Source organism: Heloderma suspectum, chromosome 1 (assembly GCF_057233095.1).
Source record: "Heloderma suspectum isolate Gila_16-S chromosome 1, 16-S_ref, whole genome shotgun sequence".
Taxonomy (NCBI): Eukaryota; Metazoa; Chordata; class Lepidosauria; order Squamata; family Helodermatidae; genus Heloderma; species Heloderma suspectum.
Window position 1 is genome coordinate 136,819,166 of NC_139458.1, and position 20,012 is coordinate 136,839,177.

Below are 20,012 nucleotides of genomic sequence, written 5' to 3' on the forward strand. Positions count from 1 at the left end.
GGGTGGGGTGCAGGAGGCTTCAGGGGGAGGAGAGGTGGAGAAAGTCCTATCATGTACAGGGACATCTGTTCACACAATATTGGCTTTCACCCATCGTAAAACGGAAAGCATACACAAATAGAGTAAACTAGAGCTGCCAAATGTTTTGCCATTCAGGAAGGTTGAGACACAATGGTTTGCCTGAGGTCACTCAGTAAATCCACTGCTGAGCTGAGATGTGAATCAGCAGCTCTCAGCTCATGCTCTTAAACCAGTATACTTTGTCAGCCTTTGACAGCACATTCCAATTCCTAACAGTGGCTTTAGCATCCACCAGTTTGATTCCTTACTTGTCAACATGACTGTCAGGGACCATAATGGGCTGTGCAGTCCACACCTCTCACTTCTTGTAGTAAAAGTGTGGGGTGGTAAATGGAATTTGCCTTTTTCCAGGACATTTTTCACAGGCCTCGAGGCTGGATGTATCCCTTCAAAAAGCTCAAGGCTGCTGCAACTCACACTAAGCAGCAATATCCATTCCTGCTGGTTCCCCAATTCAAGGAACTTGTAGCTCTTTCTCTTCCTGACCTAGTGGTTTCAATGAATACCTGAAATGTGGGAGAATGCTGACATTCACACAATTCCACTTTCTAACAGAAGGATTTTTGGAAGGTCTACCACCCAGATTTGGGACTCAGCATTTCCAACATCTACAAACCACCTTTGTTGTTCAGTCGTTAAGTCGTGTCCGACTCTTCGTGACCCCATGGGCCATAGCACGCCAGGTCTTCCTGTCCTCCGCTCTCTCCCGGAGTGTGCTCAAGTTCATATTCATTGCATCGGTGATGCTATCTAGCCATCTCATCCTCTGCCGCCCCCTTCTCCTTTTGCCTTCAATCTTTCCCAGCATCAGTGACTTTTCCAGTGACTTTTCTCTTCGCATTTGGTGGCCAAAGTATTTGAGCTTCAGCTTCAGTATCTGTCCTTCCAATGAGCACTCAGGGTTGATTTCCCTTAGGATGGACTGATTTGACCTCCTTGCAGTCCAGGGGACTCGTAAGAGTCTTCTCCAGCACTACAGTTCAAAAGCATCAATTATTCGGCGCTCAGCCTTCCACAAACCACCTACAGACTGCCAATCTCTCTGCTGAGCCTTTTACGTCCAAATGACAAACTAGTAGCAAGATGTATAATTGTGGATAGCACAATCCTTTCTGATCTCTTCCAGATCCGTGATGAATTTTGTGAAATGTCCAAAACCATAAACCAGTGCATATTTGCAGTCACACAAATTAGATGGTCATCATTTACCAGTGTATTATCAGATGAGTGGGAGTATAAATCCAGGACTGCTGGCCATCCACATTTTGTCCACCATTGTCACCACTCACATGTGGATATCGACTTTCACCACATTCCAGACATTCACAGTAACCTATGCATGAACTTGGATGATGTGTGTGTGTGTCAAGGCCTAATTGCATGTTCTTGTATTCAGGCTTTTTAATACATGTGCTGAAATTGTGCACTTTTATTTTAAAGAAAAAAACACTGGCGGGGCCCTTGATCCACAATGTGCTCCAGACCTGGATCAGAGCCATGCATCAGTTCCCTGCTAAAAATCATTCCTTCTTGGCTGCTATTTGCGGAAAGGAGCACCTTCACAGGCAAAGAGCAGCAGGAGGAAGTGGATTTACAGAAACTGGTATAAACCCCTAATCTGGGTTTGGAGCACATTCTGGATCAGGGCACTGCAACCTTTTTCTGCAGAACAGAATTGGCCAGTTTAAGCACACTTTTCAAAAAGCAAGGATAACGTAATGTGTAGTTTGACCCTCAGAGAAGACTTTGTTTGCTCCCCACACCCCACCCCAGCAATCATATATGCCTTCCTGGAAAGGCCTGTTTAACTTCTCTTCGGCTGGAGTTAAAGCAACATGTGAGTGTGTCAACATTATGGAATAGTCAAACAACCCGCCCCCTTTTTTTTGTATACTATGAACCCTTGAGGTACAAAGAGGTTCCACTTAGTAGTCTTAATCCAGCTGAAAAGGATGAAGCTGAAAACACTGTGCATCACATAAAAGAGGCCCACACATTTTCAATATCTCAAAGTAGATCCACCAATTAATATATATATTAATATGGATTCTGCTCTGTGTGTGTGTGTGTGTGTGTGTGTGTCCATACACAAACACAGAAGTTCTTAAATGCCAATACCTTGAATTATAGAGGGACTTATTGGGGGAAGGGAGGCAATGGCAACTACTTTTAAGACCCCTAACATGCTTTGCATCCCCTTCAAGTTCCTGGTCCTTACATCTAAAGCATTCCAGTCTGTCACTAGAGATAGAAAATATCTCTCTATCTCCACCCTTGCCATACCTTGCACCCATTCTTGCTCCCTCTGCTCAGCAGAAACTCATCTGCTATCAGTCCCCTTCATCTGTCCTTTCATTCCTGCCATATAACTTCTGTCACATTGACCCCTTTACCTCAGTTTTTATTGCTTTAAATCTTACTATATGTTTAGATCTTTACACTGCTACTGGTTTTTACTGTGGTTTTATACTGTAGTTTTAAACTTGTAAATGTTTTATATTATGTTTTATCATGTTGCTGTATTGTATGGTTTTTAACTGTTGTGAACTACCCAGAGAGCTTCAGCTATTGGGCAGTATAGAAATGTAAAAATAAATAAATAAATAGATAGGACAGCATAGCCCATCCTACCTCTAGTGATCAAGCCACTTCTCTCTCTTCCTTCAAGAGCAACTGATTAAAGCTTTCCTTGAACTATCCTAGAGCTTTTCTACACAAGGCATTTATTGTACAGTCGTCATTCCCTATTCACGGTTGTTTACAAGTTCTTTAGACCACTCATGACTCTCCAGCTATGTTTCTGTTTGTAAACAGTGCTTCCGATGAGTTTTTTTAGAGCAGGGAAAATGGGGTATTATTTCCGAAAGTGAAAGAAAACACTTTCCACTTGTGTACTTGCGCTATTCTGCTATACCAAAGTGCCACCTAGAGGTTATGTAGCAGAAAAGCAGGAAAGGAAATGTTCCTTGTGTAGTGTTCAGATCTCAATTCTGTGATGAAACCGAAAGTAGATGCAGCAGATTAACAGCCTTGTGTGGAAATGCCTCTAGTCTTATGGCCATTTCTCATACTAGATTCTGTACCCAGATATGAACACTTGAGTACAAGGTATATGCACATCATATGAACTGAGGAGCACTTGGGAGGAGGGGGCTTGCACTTATCCTTTTAAAAATACATGTGAGTGGGTGCCAGGCCTACTCCCAGTCGCAATTGCCTATGGGCATGTCTCACTTGACAAGGCACACATATATTTGGTATTCGAGCACACCCAAGAGAAGCAGCCTTCGTTACTACTGCTATTTGAGCTCCTCTCTCCCAAACCAATCACTACTACTCATTGTAGATCTCTGATCTCTCCCAGCTTCCATTCTTGTCTAGCTTATCAACTGGTGGGTCAAGACCACCACTGACTTGGAGCCTGCCCTAAAGTGGCTTGCACCAGTAGCACTATCACCATACAAATATATGGTAAAAAAAAATAAAATTAAGAAGTGGGTTGAAGGTTGAAGACTGCTGGTTTAGCTAATGTAGATTGTAAGCCCTTTGGACAAGAACAATGTCATTTCTGTGTCCTGCACAGTATACCCCAGCATAATCCTGCTGCTACCTAGGAGCCCAGGAAGAGAAAGAGAAAGAAACCAGCCCTCTGTTCTTTCCACTATACACACTGATGAATGCCTGCCCCATCGCATTTAACATCAAATCATTTATCATTTATCATAGCAGCCTTCCTCAACCTGGTGTCCTCTAGCTGTTTTGGACTACAACTCCCAGCATTCCTGACCATTGGCCATGCTGGCTGGGGCTGATAGGCATTGAAGTCCAAAACATCTGGATGGGAACAGGTTAGGGAAAGCTGAAGGATAGTGTGGAATAAAACATAAGAGCCCCATGCACTAAAATAAACCCAACCCCACAAAGCACATTTTGACTGTAGCCAGCAACCTTTGGAAGATATTGATCCACAAACAAAAAGAACAATTTTGTCACTGCAGAGAGTTGGAACAGAGTGGAGTAATAGTCAATGACTGCTCAGAGCAAAAATTACTCTTGACAATCATCTTCCTTCAGAAAAGAGATCAATCTCTCTCAGGTTAAGTCAAGGAGAACCTTTGTAAGAAGTGCTCTAAGGGTGAGGTGCCGTTTTGATTACTCCCTTTCACTACATGGGAAGGAATATGGGGAAGAGGACTGGAATCACAGTGGCCCCCAAATATTTTCATGACATCTTCCCATGAGAGTTCAAGACATATTGGATGAAATGACCCTGAGAAAGCTGACTAGTGGCTAGGAAAGTAGGAATTCCAATGCATTAGGGTTATAAAGGAACCCAAACTCATGTTAAGGAAGCCCTGAATGACTTACTTATAAATGAAAGCTGGAAAGAGTCCCACAGTGCAGCCCTAACTGACTCTCTTGGCTCTTTAAAACAAGGAGATGCAGCCAAGACATCCACGGCTGTGCTCTGTACAGCACTCAGCTGTGAATGTTCCCTCTCCCTCTCTCTTGGCCTTTAAGGCTGAGAGAGGCAGCACATGCAACTACAGCAATCCTGTGTGCTCCTTCCTTCAGCTGGAAAAAGCAATGCTGCACTCTCTCACCAGTCTCTCTGGGCTTTAAAAGGCCAGATCTCCCAAATACGAAGGGATCCAGACAGGGAGAGGGGGAGGAGGAGGAGGAGGAGGAGGAGGAGGAGGAGGAGGAGGAGGAGGAGGAGGAAGAAGAAGAATTAAATCCCCAACATTCAAGGAGGAGAGTAGGTCCCCCCACAAGTTGCTTGATCAACATTTGGCCTTGTGTGTTTTCTGTGAACTTCTCCCAAACTCTGCAGAAACAACAAAGAGTCTTGTTGCATTTTAAAGACTAGCAGACATATTACAGCATAAGCTTTTGTGGACTACAGTCCACTCATCAGATGTAAGTGTTATCCTAGAGTTCCAAGTACATCTGTGCACACATAAGGAAGTGGGAGCGGACTATTGTCCACAAAAGCTTAAGTTATAAAACACGTGTTAATATTTAAGGTGCCACAAGACTGTTGTTTTTCCAAACTGAACTAATGCCAGGAACCACCCATAGGTACCTGGAGGGTGAAACATTTAGGAACACTCTGAACCGAGGGAGGCGCATGCCTAGCCCCTTGAGGGAAGAGGTTCTTGGACATAAATTTTACTGTCAAGGTGCATTTCTCATTTAACTGACGCATCCCTTAAAACAGGTTCAGACATCCATCAGCTATGCTAGGAAAAAAGGAGGCTTTTATGCACAAATATCCCACCTTGCAAAGACAGATGTTTTTTTCTATATCAGGAAGTAAAAGAACAAGCATTCCCATTGAAATATATACTGTGAATGCCTTCCAGTCTACATGGCAGGTGTGTGCACAGCTCAACCACTGCTGCTAGTCCTGGATGGGAACATGTACCTCAAATACCCACAGAGTGGCACAAAGAGGATAGTTGTGGCAGCAGCTGGGATCAAGCGCATGGGCAAGCTAAGCAGGGGTGGATGCTATATCTTTAATACTTATTTGCAAGATTGTTCTGAACAAGCCTTCCCCAACCTGGTGTCCTCCAACTGTGATGGATTACAACTCCCATCATCCCCAGCCAGCATGACCTTGGAGGAAGCTATTCTAAAGTAACGAAGTGGGCATGTAGGAAGCTCCAATACAGCCGGACTCTTGCTAGGCATATCCTGCCATATACATATTAATTTGAACAGAGCAGTGGATGTATGCAGAACAATTACGCCGCCTTGGGAGAGCTTCTGCCCTGAAAGGCAGTCAAGAAATACTTTAAATCATCATCATCCTAGATGCTCAAATAAAATACATTTGAAATGTCATTGTGACTTTAAGGTCATCTCAAAAGACTTCTGCTCCACATGTTCTCATTCTGTCAAAGTGCCATGTAATGTATTTACTTTTAATGCAATAGTTTGAGCTTAAGCTCTCTTGTGCTTAATGGTACCTAAGAAAGAGGTTGCCTCTGTCAAAATACATACTTTCTCTTGCAAAATTCTTTACCTTGCATGGGATTTTTAATTTATCAAGCAAGAAATTCATTCTGGGTGCCTTGGATTGAATGGGTTGGTTTGGCAGGAGGCAATGAAGATGTTTAAAGCAAAACAGGCACTGATGTGACAATGCAGATACTGCTACCAGGAATTCTGCCAACTATTAATGAATTTCACTTCATTCTGAGTTTTATTTGTGTAAAGTTTTCTCCTAAAAGAAAATCAGGCATTAAACACTCAAGAATGCCATGAGGATTTTTCTGGGTAACTTCCTTGATAAATGCTCACAGGCTAATAAAACTATAAAAAGAAATTAAAAGGAAACTCCTCTTGCCTGTCTGAAGGAAATGAGACCATGACTGAGTGCAAAGCCAAATAATTTAACTCTGCCAGGAAAGATGGAAGTATTCTAGTAAAGAAAGATGGCTGCTCTGCACATTATTTATTTTTAAAGACTGGAGTATTTTCACAAATAAAATCAGTACAGAAAAAAATACCTGTGGATATAATGTGAAAACTAGTACAGTATATGTATCTAATTTTCAAAAGAAGATTTTGTGAATTTCGGGGGCTGTTTCGAGATCCATGCTATACACAGGAGATAAACATGTAAATTTACACACAGCTGTGACGCTTTAAAGTGAGCCCATATCACAATTGCCCCAAGGCAACAATTATTCATTCTAAATGTAGTAGTATGTGATATCTAATTATTAAAGGTAATTCCCCCCCAAAAAAAACCCCTCATTTTTGTAATTCTTTTTTACAGCTTATCCTCTCTTGCTATTCATTTCCCATCAATAAGTTAGGAGAAAGCTATGTTGAAATTAGCCTTATGCACAGCTTTAAGATGCATGAAGCAAGGGGAAATAGCCAACAGAGTTGTTATAACATCAGACCAGTCAAGAATGATAGAAAAACGTACCACTAAAAGAAATCCCTAGTGAACAGTAGTAATAAAAAGAATCTGGCTTCATATAGGCTTACAAGAAGACACTGAGCTGTTGGTATCTTAAACAACGTATGGCCACAAATGGAGAATGGATTGAGGATTATCTGTGTCAGGTTCCCCTCACTTTTGCTGCTTTCTCTTACTTCAGAAATCAGACCAGCTGTTCAAGTAAGGATAAAAATTTACTTGCTTACAAAAACACACACTCCATCACCAGCCAGCCTGTCTGTTCCTATGCATTGCATAGGGTTTGAGTCCGAATCAAATGAGCTACTTATTCAGAAAGAATTGTTACAATCATGATTGGCAGTCTAGATTATTGATTTTCAAACTACATTCCAGGTACTTGGGGTTACCTGGAAGATCAAAAATAGCAGGAAAACATCCTTGAATAATAGCATATTAATCATTTCCTCTGCAACACATAGCTGTAAGGTAACAGCAGGTTCATTTTAGATCACACTCTCCATGTGCTTGGGATGACAAGAATGCTGATCTAGGCTGAACAAATACCAGTCTAGTCCATATCTCTTGCTCTGCTCTAGGCTCCTGTAAAAGACAGAAATAAAAATGGACTTTTGATTCCCAGTCCACTACCCAATTAGGCTCAAGTGCTTGGATTTAAGATGATTTACCCTTATGTACATTACAGATATTTAGTCAATCGAAACCCTTCTTCCCATCTGGGTTGTGAATTAGGTTTGCTTACAAACCAAAATATTTTCTGATCTGTCAAAGACATAACAGGAACCAGTGACTGGAAGTTAATATTTCATAAACCACAGGATGGCCAGAAATGGAAAGGGTGGGCTCACTCTCATTTGGCAGTATTTGGCAGAAATTAAAACTAGTTTGTGCATTATTTGGGAAATCCAGAGAACCTTTTCATCTCTAACATCTTAAGCAGCAATTAAGCATACAAGAAGAGAAATCCAAAGTTGATTACACCTATCTGTCTATAAACATGCATCCTCTCTAAGAGATTTCTACATAAAAAGCTCTGTGATTGGAAAGGCATTTTTCCATTCCCCTTACAGATTGGCCCACATTGCTTCCCAAGTATTTAAAAGACTGGCCTGTGCACACTCTATGGACTAGTTTTGATGGTCACATCTCTGCTTAATAAGCTGACATATGAACAATCCTTGTGGGGCACATGCAGCACAGTCACTCCTCCATTTGTGGCTGAAGCAAGCAAACCAGGATGTGCTCAGTTAATTATAATTTCCCATTTTGACCAAGTCTAGAAACAATTGTTAATGCCTTCAGAAAAAGCCAGGAGATTAAGCAAACTTCAAAACATGGCTTCATATCCTGGCTTGTTCTGATGTGGTTAACTATAGTTTCTCAATTTGGGTGAAACAGGAAACTACAGTTAATTAAAAACCTCCTGGTTGTTTAGTTCATTCCCTAACTCACATGGAGGACCAAAGGGGCTGCAAATGCAGCAGAAAGGTTTGTTCATACAGTGGCTTATTAAGCAGAGATATAATTGTCCAAATGCAGGTTGTGACTCATGCAAACGTCACTTATGCACAGGATTAGACACTGATTGTGTTCAGACATAATGCTAAACCATGATTTGAAATTGGTTTGTTTCAAACAAACCATAGTCAAATTTAACTACAGTTCGTCAGTCTAAGATGACACACTAAACTGCGGTTAGTCAAAAATGGAAGTGAAAACTTCCAAACTCCTCCTCACATCCATGCTGGCAAAGGAGAGGAGAGAGGGAGCACAAGCCCAGAGAGACACTAGGCTCATTCCCATCACAATGAACCATGGTTTATAGCAGGGGTGGGAAATCTGCGACCCTCCAGATGTTTTGACCTGCAATTCCAATCATCCCTCACCATTGCCTATGCTAACTAGGGCTGATGGGAGTAGTAGGTGAAAACATCTGGAGAGCCATCACCCGGTTTATACTAATGTCTGAACATAGCGTTTGGCTGCAGAATCCTGATGATCTTGGCTTATTTTCTCTAAAAGCAAGCAAGTCTCTAGTCCAGACCTCCCCATCCTGGTGCTCTCTAACTGTTTTGGACTTCAACTCCCATCAGCCCCAGACACCATGGGCAATAGTCAGGAATGCTGGGAGTTGTAGTTTAAAACATCTGGAGGGCATCAGGTTGGAGAAGGCTGCTCTAGCCCCTATGTTTGCAAAGTTAGGCATTTTGTTTTTTGCTCCATTAGTATCGCGCCTTCCTTAAGCTGCTCTGATTGGCATTTTGGCCTTACAAAATCCCTGCGTGGGTAAGGTTAAGCTGAGACATGGGGTGCTTCCAGCTGAAGGGTTCCAAGCACCACAAATCAAAAGGCATGGTGCAACTATTCCATCTTTTCCTCCTTAATGGATTTTTTCCAAAGGAGCCGTGGGGAAAACATGGGAGGATTACAAATAGATGATGTCATCTGGACCCCCTGTAAAATGCAGAGCTATGGCAGGCTAGAAGCATCAACTGGAAGTACGACAGTGACTAGCCCAAAGCCAATCAGTAAGCTTTATGACTAAGAGGGGAGACTGGGATCCCCACACCCAAACCCTTATTAAATCAAACAAGGAGGGGTTGTCCGGCTGGGTCCAGGAGGTTGTAAATTCCTCCTTGAGAGAGGGAGTGGTGCCTGCCGCTTTAAAAGAGGCAGTAATTAGACCACTCCTGAAAAAGCCTAACCTGGACCCAAAGGATGTTAACAATTATAGGCCAGTGGCCAACATCCCCTTCCTGGGCAAGGTGCTTGAGCGGGTGGTTGTAGGACAGCTCCAGGCACGGTTGAATGAAACGGATTATCTAGATCCATTTCAATCGGGCTTCAGGCCTGGTTTTGGAATGGAAACTGCCTTGGTCGCCCTGTGGGATGACCTCTGCCGGGAGAGGGACAGGGGGAGTGCGACCCTGTTGATTCTCTTGGACCTCTCAGCGGCTTTCGATACCATCGACCATGGTATCCTTCTGGATAGGTTGTCTGGGTTGGGAGTAGGAGGCACTGCACTACAGTGGTTCCACTCCTACTTGGATGGCCGATTCCAGAAGGTGGTGCTGGGGGATTACTGCTCTGTGCCATGGCAATTGTGCCATGGGGTTCCACAGGGCTCTATTTTATCCCCCATGCTGTTTAACATCTACATGAAACCGCTGGGGGAGGTTATCCGGAGGTGTGGGCTGAGGTGCCATCAATATGCAGATGACACCCAGCTCTACCTCTCTTTTACATCAAAACCAGGTGAGGCAGTGACTGTTCTGAATCAGTGCCTGGGCACGGTAATGGACTGGATGAGGGCTAATAAACTGAAACTCAATTCAGACAAGACGGAGGTACTGTTAGTGGGTGGTTCGTCTGCCCGGCTAGGTGATATTCAACCTGTTCTGGAGGGGGTTGCACTCCCCCTAAAGGATCAGGTTCGTAGTTTGGGGGTGCTCTTGGATCCAGAACCGTCACTTGAGGCACAGGTGAACTCAGTGGCACGGAACACTTTTTATCAGCTTAGGCTGGTATACCAACTACGCCCTTATCTGGACAGAGATAGCCTAGCTACACTTATCCATGCTCTGATAACTTCTCGTCTGGATTACTGCAATGCGTTATATGTGGGGCTGCCTTTGAAAACGGTCTGGAAACTTCAGCTGGTCCAAAATAGGGCAGCAAGATTGTTAACAGGGACTGGCCTGCGAGCTCATATTACGCCAGTACTTTTCCAGCTGCACTGGCTGCCAGTCCATTTCCGGGCCCGATTCAAAGTGCTGGTGTTAACATTCAAAGCCCTTAACGGCTTGGGGCCAGGTTACCTGAAGGATCGCCTCCTCCCATATGTGCCTGCCCGGACCTTAAGATCATCATCAGCGGCCCTTCTCCGTGAGCCCCTGCCAAAGGAAGTGAGGCGGGTGGCTACTAGGAGGAGGGCTTTTTCTGCTGTGGCACCCCGGCTCTGGAATGAGCTCCCTAGTGAGGTTCGCCTGGCGCCTACATTGTATTCCTTTCGGCGCCAGGTGAAGACCTTTTTATTTTCCCAGGCATTTTAGCTTTCTAAATTTTTATCTTTGCTGTTTTCAATCTGTATTTTAAACTCTTGCACTGCTGCTAGGTTTTATTGTGGTTGTATTGTTATATTGTGGTTTTAATGTTCTATATATTTTAAATTGTTTTATTGTGTGTTGTTTGGATTTAATTTTTGTGAACCGCCCAGAGAGCTTCGGCTATTGGGCGGTATAGAAATGAAATGAAATGAATAAATAAATAAACCCAGCACTCTGTCCACTAGGCATCACTATGTGTACTGAAATGAATGTGGACAATGCCAACTGAAATCTCAAAACCAGGGCTGAGTAGGATTTCCAGGAAACAAGCAGCAGGCTCCAGTATGGGCTGGAGACATGTGATGCAGCAACTTTGATGAAGTTGCTGCATTGCTAAGTGGTAGGGCGCATGCACACCGGTGGTCCCAGGCTCAATCCCCAGCAACTCCTGGTAGGACTAAGAAACAATCCTGCCTGAAACCCTGGAGAGCCACTGTCCATCAGTGTTGACAATACTGGGCAAGATGGACCAAGGGTCTGGCTCAGTTTAAGGCAGTTTCCTATGTTCCTTAGTGAAGCAAGTCTGGGTCTGGTCTGTGCCTGGATGGTTTTTGTTTGTTTGTTTATTCATTCAGTCACTTCCAACTCTTTGTGACTTCATGGACCAGCCCACGCCAGAGCTTCCTGTTGGCCATCGCCACCCCCAGCTCCCCCAAGGTCGAGTCCGTCACCTCCAGAACCTCCAGAATATCATCCATGCCTGGATGGTAGACTGCCTGAAAACCCTAATTCTACTGGAGAAAGGTGGGATAGAAATGTAATAATTCACTACATTGCACTGCTTCTTGTCTCTCCAGTTTGTACAGGTTGCAGACTTAGAGCTTTTCTACACGAGGCATTTATTTTGTGCTTGTCATTCCCTACTCATGGTTGTTTACATCTTTACATCTTTAGATGACGTGAACCTCCAGTTTCACTTCTGTTTTTCAACAGCACTTTTGGCATATTTTTTTAGAGCAGGGAAAAGGTGGCATTTAAATGTGAAAGCAAAAAGAAGCATGATTTCCTCTTGTGGATTTGCACTATTTCACTATACCACAGTGCCATCTAGAGGTTAGGTAGCAGAGGAGCAGGAAAGGAGACACTCTTTGTGTAGTGCTCGGATCTCAATTCTGCAAGGAAACCGAAAGTAGATACAATGGATTAACAGCTTCGTATAAAAATGCTCTTTAGCTTTTCGTAGCACTGAATGTTGGTTACTTTTGTTCCAAATCTGATTATTTTTAAGCAGTGGGAACACAGGTTCCTACCTCTCAGGTAAGAGACAGAGAGAGACAGAGAGAGAAACATAAAGGGCATTACCATTGCCCTGCTGTCCATCCAGCCAGTTGTCCTTGGGTAACAAGTCACAATGGTAACAGCTATCCCCTGTTCTTTGTCCCCAGCATCTGGTGATCAGTGGCAGAAGACAATTTCTAGAGAGCTGAAGGCAGTTTCAAAGATGAATGGCTACTCACTCATCCCTCTTCTGCCTCTGGTAAACAGATTTTTTAGGGTCTTGTGATTGTTCCAATAACCTGCAAAACCCCTTTGACCAGTGGGACAAAGCAAATATATAGCTGCATCACAGGAAGCAAAGCCTCTTTCAAGCCACTTTCAACTCTAAGGCTATTGTCCAGCCACAGATACAGTAACTCTGAACACGGATGTTCTTTTCTTAACTGTTGTAGCTAATAGTCATTGTTAGATCTATCCAACATGAATCTGTCTAATAAAAAGACATTTATGCCAACAGCTATCATAACATCCTGTTGCAATATATTCCACATCCTGGATTAATTACATGTTGATGAAGTATTCCTTTTTGTCTGTGCTCCTGAATCTATTGCCAAGCAATTTCACTGGATGCCCCCCAAGTTCTAAAATTCTGAGAGTGATCTCTGCTAGCAGAAACCTGAGATATCACAGAGACACCCAGAAGTATGTGTGTCTTGTAGGAACTTGCTTTCTAGAAGGATACAGTTTGGGCATATGGTTCAGAGAATGGGAAATTCCAAGATATGGGAAACGTGGAAACACTGTGCCAGGCAGCTGGGCAAAGAAATGCCTAATGGGGTGGGCTTTCTTCTGTGTTCTAAAATGTATTCGGAATGCAGCAGAGATAAATCAGAAGGAAAGGGACATTACAGTGCATAGCTGAAAATGTAAAGGTGCTGAATGTGAAGATGGAAAAGAAACCCCATAACCTTTATTTCTCCCCAAATGCCACACTGAAAATTGCATTCCCTTGGGATACAATCTCTAAAATCTGTCAGCTTCTGCATTCATTCATTCTCAGACAGTCTATTTGACTAGTAAAACTGTCCTTTCACAACTTTCCCCAACCTGTTTCCCTCCAGGTGTGCTGGAATACAACTCCCATCATCCTAAGGCAGCCTGACTACTGACCAAGCTAGCTAGGCTGATGAGAGGTGCAGTCCAGCGCATCTGGAGGGCATCAGGTTGGAAAAGGCTACTCATAGACATTTTTAAGCACCAATAGACCCACTGTTTATCATCACATATGTTGTTGTGAGACTGGGTCCATCATTAAAATAAGAAAGAAGATGCTTCAGTTGAAAGATTTTTGTTAAATGAAGCAACTGAAAGAAAGAAAAAGTTCTTAATGACAGCCCAGTGATTTTAATCACTTCAGTGGGAACAGAATGAGAAGAATGAGTGAATCTCTCTCACACACACACAGCTTCACTATGTGTAAGAATGCCTTCAATCAATTTAGTTGGTTTCCATTCATCTCCCATTCTAGTGTTTAAGTCTCTGAAATGATTAAATGGTTAGAATGTAAAGCAACGGAGACAAAGTTTGGAGACAAGTTTGCCACAGGTCACATCCACAGCACCACTCTAATGCACGCTACAGGAGATATGTAGCCTCCCATATGTTGGTGTGGCTTTGCTTCTAGTCTACAGAGCTGGGGAGCAGGCTTCAATGCAGTATAGAAGAGGCAGACAGGAGAGCAGGCTGATTTTTAGCCAAGCCAGGCCCATGAGCCCACCTGTTCTTGCCCAGAATTCTGCAACGTTTCCCCAGTCTTTGCCTGTGCTGCTGATGGTGTCTATACCACAGGACAGCAACCCATGGTATAATGCATGGCCCACATCAGAATGATGCTTGGCACCTGGACCATAAAGACTGGAGGTTATCCTTCCACCCTTTTCCCTCTTTCCTGAAAGATGGAAAAGTGCATTTGTGTCCCAGGTTGACAAAGTGACTGTTTTTAATACTGGAGTCCATCACAAAATTAGCTTACCTGGCGGTGCAGAGAGACAGATTTGGTAAGACATATTACCCCTGCCACATTACCTGCTGAAACATTAACAAATACACATGAATATGCACCATCCTCCGCTGGGAGAGAGTCACATGATATTGGAAGGTGCCCCTCTTTCAAATGAGTCCAACATAGATCTTTGAGGGCCTCACAAAATCCCCGGCATGGTGGAGGTGTGATTGGAAGAGAATCATTGCACCCAGGTACCAGTAGCAAGCAGAAAAACCACTCCAAGTAGCGGTGACACCGAGATTTAAGAAGCCCCTCCCACTCATGCAAAGCAGCCCAAATTTCCTCCTCACTGCCATGATGCAAATAATTCGGCACTCGGAAATGCTTCATGCCCAGGTTGTTGCAATATGACAGCTTGGTTGGTAAGGGCAAGCAGTGGCCAGCTGCTGGAGTCAATCCAGGAAAGAAGGAAGGAAGCCCTGCACTACTATTGCTAAAACGTTGCATAGTGTAGGTTAGTAGAAACTCAAGAGAGTCAGAGTTACTGGCAGGAGGAAAATCCATAAAATTAGTTGCATTGGAATTAGAAGCAGCAGAATCGCTAGAGTGGTTCTTATTTGTATCAGCTACTACTATCCCAGAATGCTTAAAGAAGGGATGGTTTTTATGGCGGAGATGGGCTCCATTGGCATTAGGGACCGATTGGTTTGAATTTGTAACAAAGCGGAACAGCCAGTTGTCTAAAGCACCCACCACCTTGGACGGAATTCCATCATGCATGCTGCTGCTATTAGCCTGAGGCTCCTGCAACTCCAAAACATTTGCATTGGATAGAATTCCTTGTCTTTCTGAGAAAGCTCCCCAGGCTGCCCTTGTTTCTGAGGTGGCAGCACCTTCTTGCCCCACATCTGTAGATTCTTGAAAAGCCAACATGGTGCCACTGTCATGATCATCTGGTGAAAATGAGAAAGAAGCACTACCTGGGAGTGGAATCTCAGGCTTCTTTAAGAGGACGCGAGTCTTGTTCCACAGAACAGCAGGCTTTGTAGTCACTGAGAGACCCAACTCTGGCTGCCCAGTTTCCAGCAAAGTTTGCACATCACCTGTAGAGTTGGCAGTAATGTTCTGGATGCTCGCTAGCTCTGTAACAGGGAGAGGCGATGCTTTCAGAGGATCAGCTGTTGCAGGTGCCTCAGTCCTCTCTGTCCCTTTGGTTGTCTTTTCATCCCAGAGTTGAACCAAATTCCTGATTCCTTCAGCTACATTTAGTATCTCAGCCCCTACCCCTGCAATGTTTCCTTCTCTGCCTTCCAGCTGGGAAGGTGATGCAGTTGTAGGGATGGTCGTGGCTGCAGTAAAGTCTGGTCTCTTAAGGGTAAAGATAGTCCACACTCTTCCTTTCTGCTGGGTAGTGCTTTCAAAGGGGATGTTCAGGGGGGTGGTAGCCTCAGGCGTGGCAGGATGCTGTGCCGTCTGCTCCTCAGTCCTGGCAGCTTTTGTGGGAGGGAGGGATGTCTTCTCCGAATCCCCCCAACTCCACCAACTCCTCCAGCCCTGTGCATTTGCTAAGCAACAGGTCAGCAGCAGCAGAAGCCCAATACTGAGCTCAGCTCGAGCCATTAAAAGGTTGCTTAGGGGAAATGTGCTGCGTAGCAGTGAGTGGTGAATGAAAGAATTCACATTCATCTGTCCTCTGGAGTTCCAGGGTTAGGAAGCATGCAGCTTCTCTTCCAAGTAGATATAAAACTACTGGAGGTGTGGCTAACAGAGTCCTCCCCTCTAGCAGCCTGCTTCCCATTAAAATCAAACTGTATAGCCCGTAATGCAACAGAGGTGCATGTTATAAAAGCATACCTGAAGATTTATTCCTTTTTCTTTCCTTTTTACCCAAGGCACAAACATACAGAAAGGCATACCTGGAAGCCAACAATTTTGCACAACTGCTCTACAATTTAAGCTTTTTGCTGTTTTTTCCCCTTGAAGTTTACAAAAGTATTTGGACATATTAAACTCCTCCCTGCCCTGAACTGATACTAAAAAAAAGGTGGAGGTCTTTCCCCTTTCTTGGCTGTTTACAGCTAATTTCCAAAATCATTAACATCAGCAGTGAGAGTGCAGACTCTCTTCTTTAGAGAAATCATTTCTAAAGGAGGGGAAACAGAGCAGAAAACTGAGCAGAGTAAATATGCTCCCAGTCACACAAGACCTATATAAAGGATTCATAATTAACAGGTTTATTCCAGAGGCTATATCGTTCCACATCAAGTTAAATTGTTAACATGGGCATGATCCAGCCAAAGCTAAACACTTTTGAACTTAATTGATTTAATGGGAGAGTTAAATACTTGCTTGACATTCAAATTAACAGGACTAAAATGTTTCTTAGATCATGTCCTTAGTTCTCAAGACTGAAAAGAAATGGGCTACTTATATTTAGAAGGGATTTTATGCCCTTTTGCCAATGTGGGTAACCACATCCCAAGATGCTGTTTTAATTGTGAGCTCCAAATAAACAATTAACAGCATCTTGGGACATGCTCTCTCTGTTTGGTGGTCCTTTTTTGTGGATGCTTTCCAAGCCAATGTGAGTAAGCAATAGCATATTTATTAGACTGGCACACAAACAACCATGGCTTGTTCTTGGGGTTATTTAACACATGATGGGTTGGTGTGTTACCCAAACCCAGCAGAGCCAACCCATCATGGGTTGCAGCAATTGGGCACAGAGCCACTCTTCCTGATTATGCCCACCTGTGCCTCCTGGAGTCTCCCTCACCACTGACTGCCCCTCCAATGATGGCCAAACGGCACTTTGGAGAGGCTGTAATTCATTCACCAACCCCTTTTAAAAAAAATATTTGGGCCCTGACATTTGTGCAAATGTGTCCAGAATATTTTTTTATATTTTTCCAGCCCCAGGAATTTGCACAAATATCTTCCTTATTGTTTATTGTTATTGTCAGCTTTTTGCAGTTGCCCAAGTGCGCACTTGCTGCTGTCAAAACTGTATAGCCTTGCCTTGTCTATTGCCTTGTATGTTTCAGCTATCAAAAACTGCAGTATAAAACATACAAGGTAATTGACAAGAGGAGACTGTGTATGGGCTGATTTGGCAGCCATTGACAGTGACAGGTGGGGAAAAGGGATCAAGATCGTCCACTTAGCAAGGTGATCCCCAGGATTTTAAATGTTGAGCTGACTTGGGGGTGCCCTGCTTCCATTCCACACTTCCCCAAGTCTCCAGCAAGTCCTTTTAAAGGAGATATACGCTTCCTCCCACTTTTCACAGCTCCCATTTACTGAGTATGAGGTGGGGGGGAGGCTGTCAAACAGCCTATATGCAATCTCCTCTGGTCAATTACCTTGCAAGTTTCATACTTCATTTTGTGCCCTTTGACAGCTGAAACATACAAGGCAATAGGCAAGGCAAGACTATATACATTTTGACAGCTGCAAGTGCGCGCTTCCACAACTGTGAAAAACTGAACAACAACAACAAAATAATGAAGACATCTGCACAAATTCTTGGGGCCATATTCTGGCCCGATTTGCACAAATATCAGGGCCGGGGGGGTGGGGGGAAGCCAGGGAACAAAAATGGGATAACAATTGGAGTGGGGAGGGGAGGGGCAGATGAGACATGTTCTGCCACAAAGTCCCTTGAAATACGTGCCAGAGCTGGGTGGTGGACCAAGGGGGAGAACAACCAACGGTAAGCCCAATCGTCTGTAGGGCTCGCCATGGGTTGTTCCGTGAGCAACCCTCACTGCGTATCTTGTTTGCCAGGGTGGGTTGTTGTGTTATGCGAACTTGCCCACTGAGGGAGAGGACCTATTGATGGTGTCTTGCCCAAGGGCCCTCAAAAACCTGGAACCAGCACTGCCAATAACTCCAGTTCTTGCCCATCTGCATAGGGTTCCCATTATATTCTGAAAGTAGATCAATGTGCTGATGGTTTACATCCATAAAAGTCTGGGCCCTGTGCACTGGTAGGTGTGTTTTCTCAAATACACTCCTTCCTATCCCTTAATCTCTATGGATGCAGCTTTACTCAGAGTGCCCTTGTTTATTGAAGCATCCACTGGAGAACTAAGTAAGGCTTTTCTATGTGGCACATGCAGATTGCAACCTGCTTCCCAGAGATGTCTTCCAGGCTCCTTCTCTTAAGTCTTTCCACTGGCAAACACACACAATTTCACAATATAAGTTTGGCTGTGTCCCTGTGCATGCTTACATGGGAGCAAGTCCTGCCAAAGTCGGCGGGACTTACTTCTGTGTAAACATACCTAGGATTGCACTGCTGGGCAGATCTGATCTTTGATGTGCTTGCTCTTGTGTCGCTATGCTGGTGCCAGTCTGATCCAGTTTAAAAATCAACATTCCATTGTTCATCCAGTGACTTGATAGTTCAAGCTCAAAACCTTGGCACAGGCACCATGATCTAAAGTGTATCTTGCACTGAAGCAACTCCTTCGTTGTCAGGCTGCACCAAATATTTTTCAAGTTCTGCAGCCAAGCCCTCTAGTTTTTAACTCAAACTTCTATTTATGTAAGCCAACTCTGCATGATCTTTAATTAAATAATTTGGGCAAGTCTAACACAACCCTTTGCCCCTGCTACAGTCACTCCATCGTGGTGTTCTTCTACATCATAAATTATCAAGGAATAAAATTAAAAAGCGAAACACAAAGCTACGCCTTACAATGAGCTTTGGGGGTGAAGCTCCAAATTCAATCCCACACTCATTATCTCAACTTTCTACTGCTTTGTAAATATAGAGGGCAGAAGTCGATACCACATGAGTGGGTATCTGCTCATGTGATGGGACTTTCTCCCTCCCTTTTCCCCCATGGAGGCCCCACAGACCCCATGGAGGCCCCACAGCCCCAAAGTCTGCTCCAGAGGTTCCTCCAAACCTCCAGAGCAGATTTTGAAGGCATGCAGGGGACTGCAGGGACAAGGGAGAATCATCCCCCTTCCAGTTCCATCAGTGGAACTACTTCACTGGATTTCACCCAGGGTCAAAAGAAATTTCTGTAGTCTCCTGTATCTTACAGGGTGGCCAGACACAGAAGAGGACAGGGCTCCTTCACCTTTACTTGTTATCTAGAAAATGGAATTTCAGCAGCTGTACTGAAATGCCCTCTTCTAATAACGGTGCAGAAGTGCTGTCGTCATTCATTCATTACATTTCTACTCCGTCCCATAGCTGAAGCTCTCTTTTGCATCCAGCCATCCTAAGAACACAGTTTCCCAACAATTTCTTGCCTTACATTTCCAATTTATTTGTATCCAGATCTTCCCAAGATAAAAATTATTTACATACTGAAGAGGAAGAAGTGCTCTTTATTCCAGCCATTTTTCCTTTAATCTGTTTACTAGCCCCAGAATTTACTAAATAAATTATCTGTAAATCTCATTAAAGGCTTATGACAAATGGCCTTTCCATATTCAAAAAGCATGTTCTTCACCAAAATAAATAACTTTTTTAAAAATGTATAATTAAAAATGCTAAGGTTGGAGGCAGGTAAGAGTTTTTCAGATTTTGAAAGAGGAATAGCTTCTTATGGCATGTACACCTGAACATGACTATGGTCGTACAGCACTAACTTGTGTTAAGTACCTAAGGGCTAAGTCTAGATGCAAGTAAAGGGCAAGTCTG

At 43.7% G+C, this 20,012-nt stretch overlaps 1 protein-coding gene and 1 long non-coding RNA gene across 2 annotated transcripts in view; both read right to left on the reverse strand.

Moving 5' to 3' along the window:
* Nucleotides 1–16,038, reverse strand: part of COL18A1 (collagen type XVIII alpha 1 chain) — a 111,186-nt gene extending 95,148 nt beyond the window's left edge. The window contains exon 1 of the mRNA XM_084859665.1: nt 14,431–16,038. Within this exon, the coding sequence (XP_084715791.1) occupies nt 14,431–16,036 (1,606 nt within the window). The 5' untranslated portion in view covers nt 16,037–16,038. The remainder of the gene's footprint in view (nt 1–14,430) is intronic.
* LOC146357977 (uncharacterized) overlaps nt 1–20,012 on the reverse strand; it is a 717,854-nt gene that overhangs the window by 342,842 nt on the left and 355,000 nt on the right. The gene's annotated exons all lie outside the window — the stretch shown is intronic.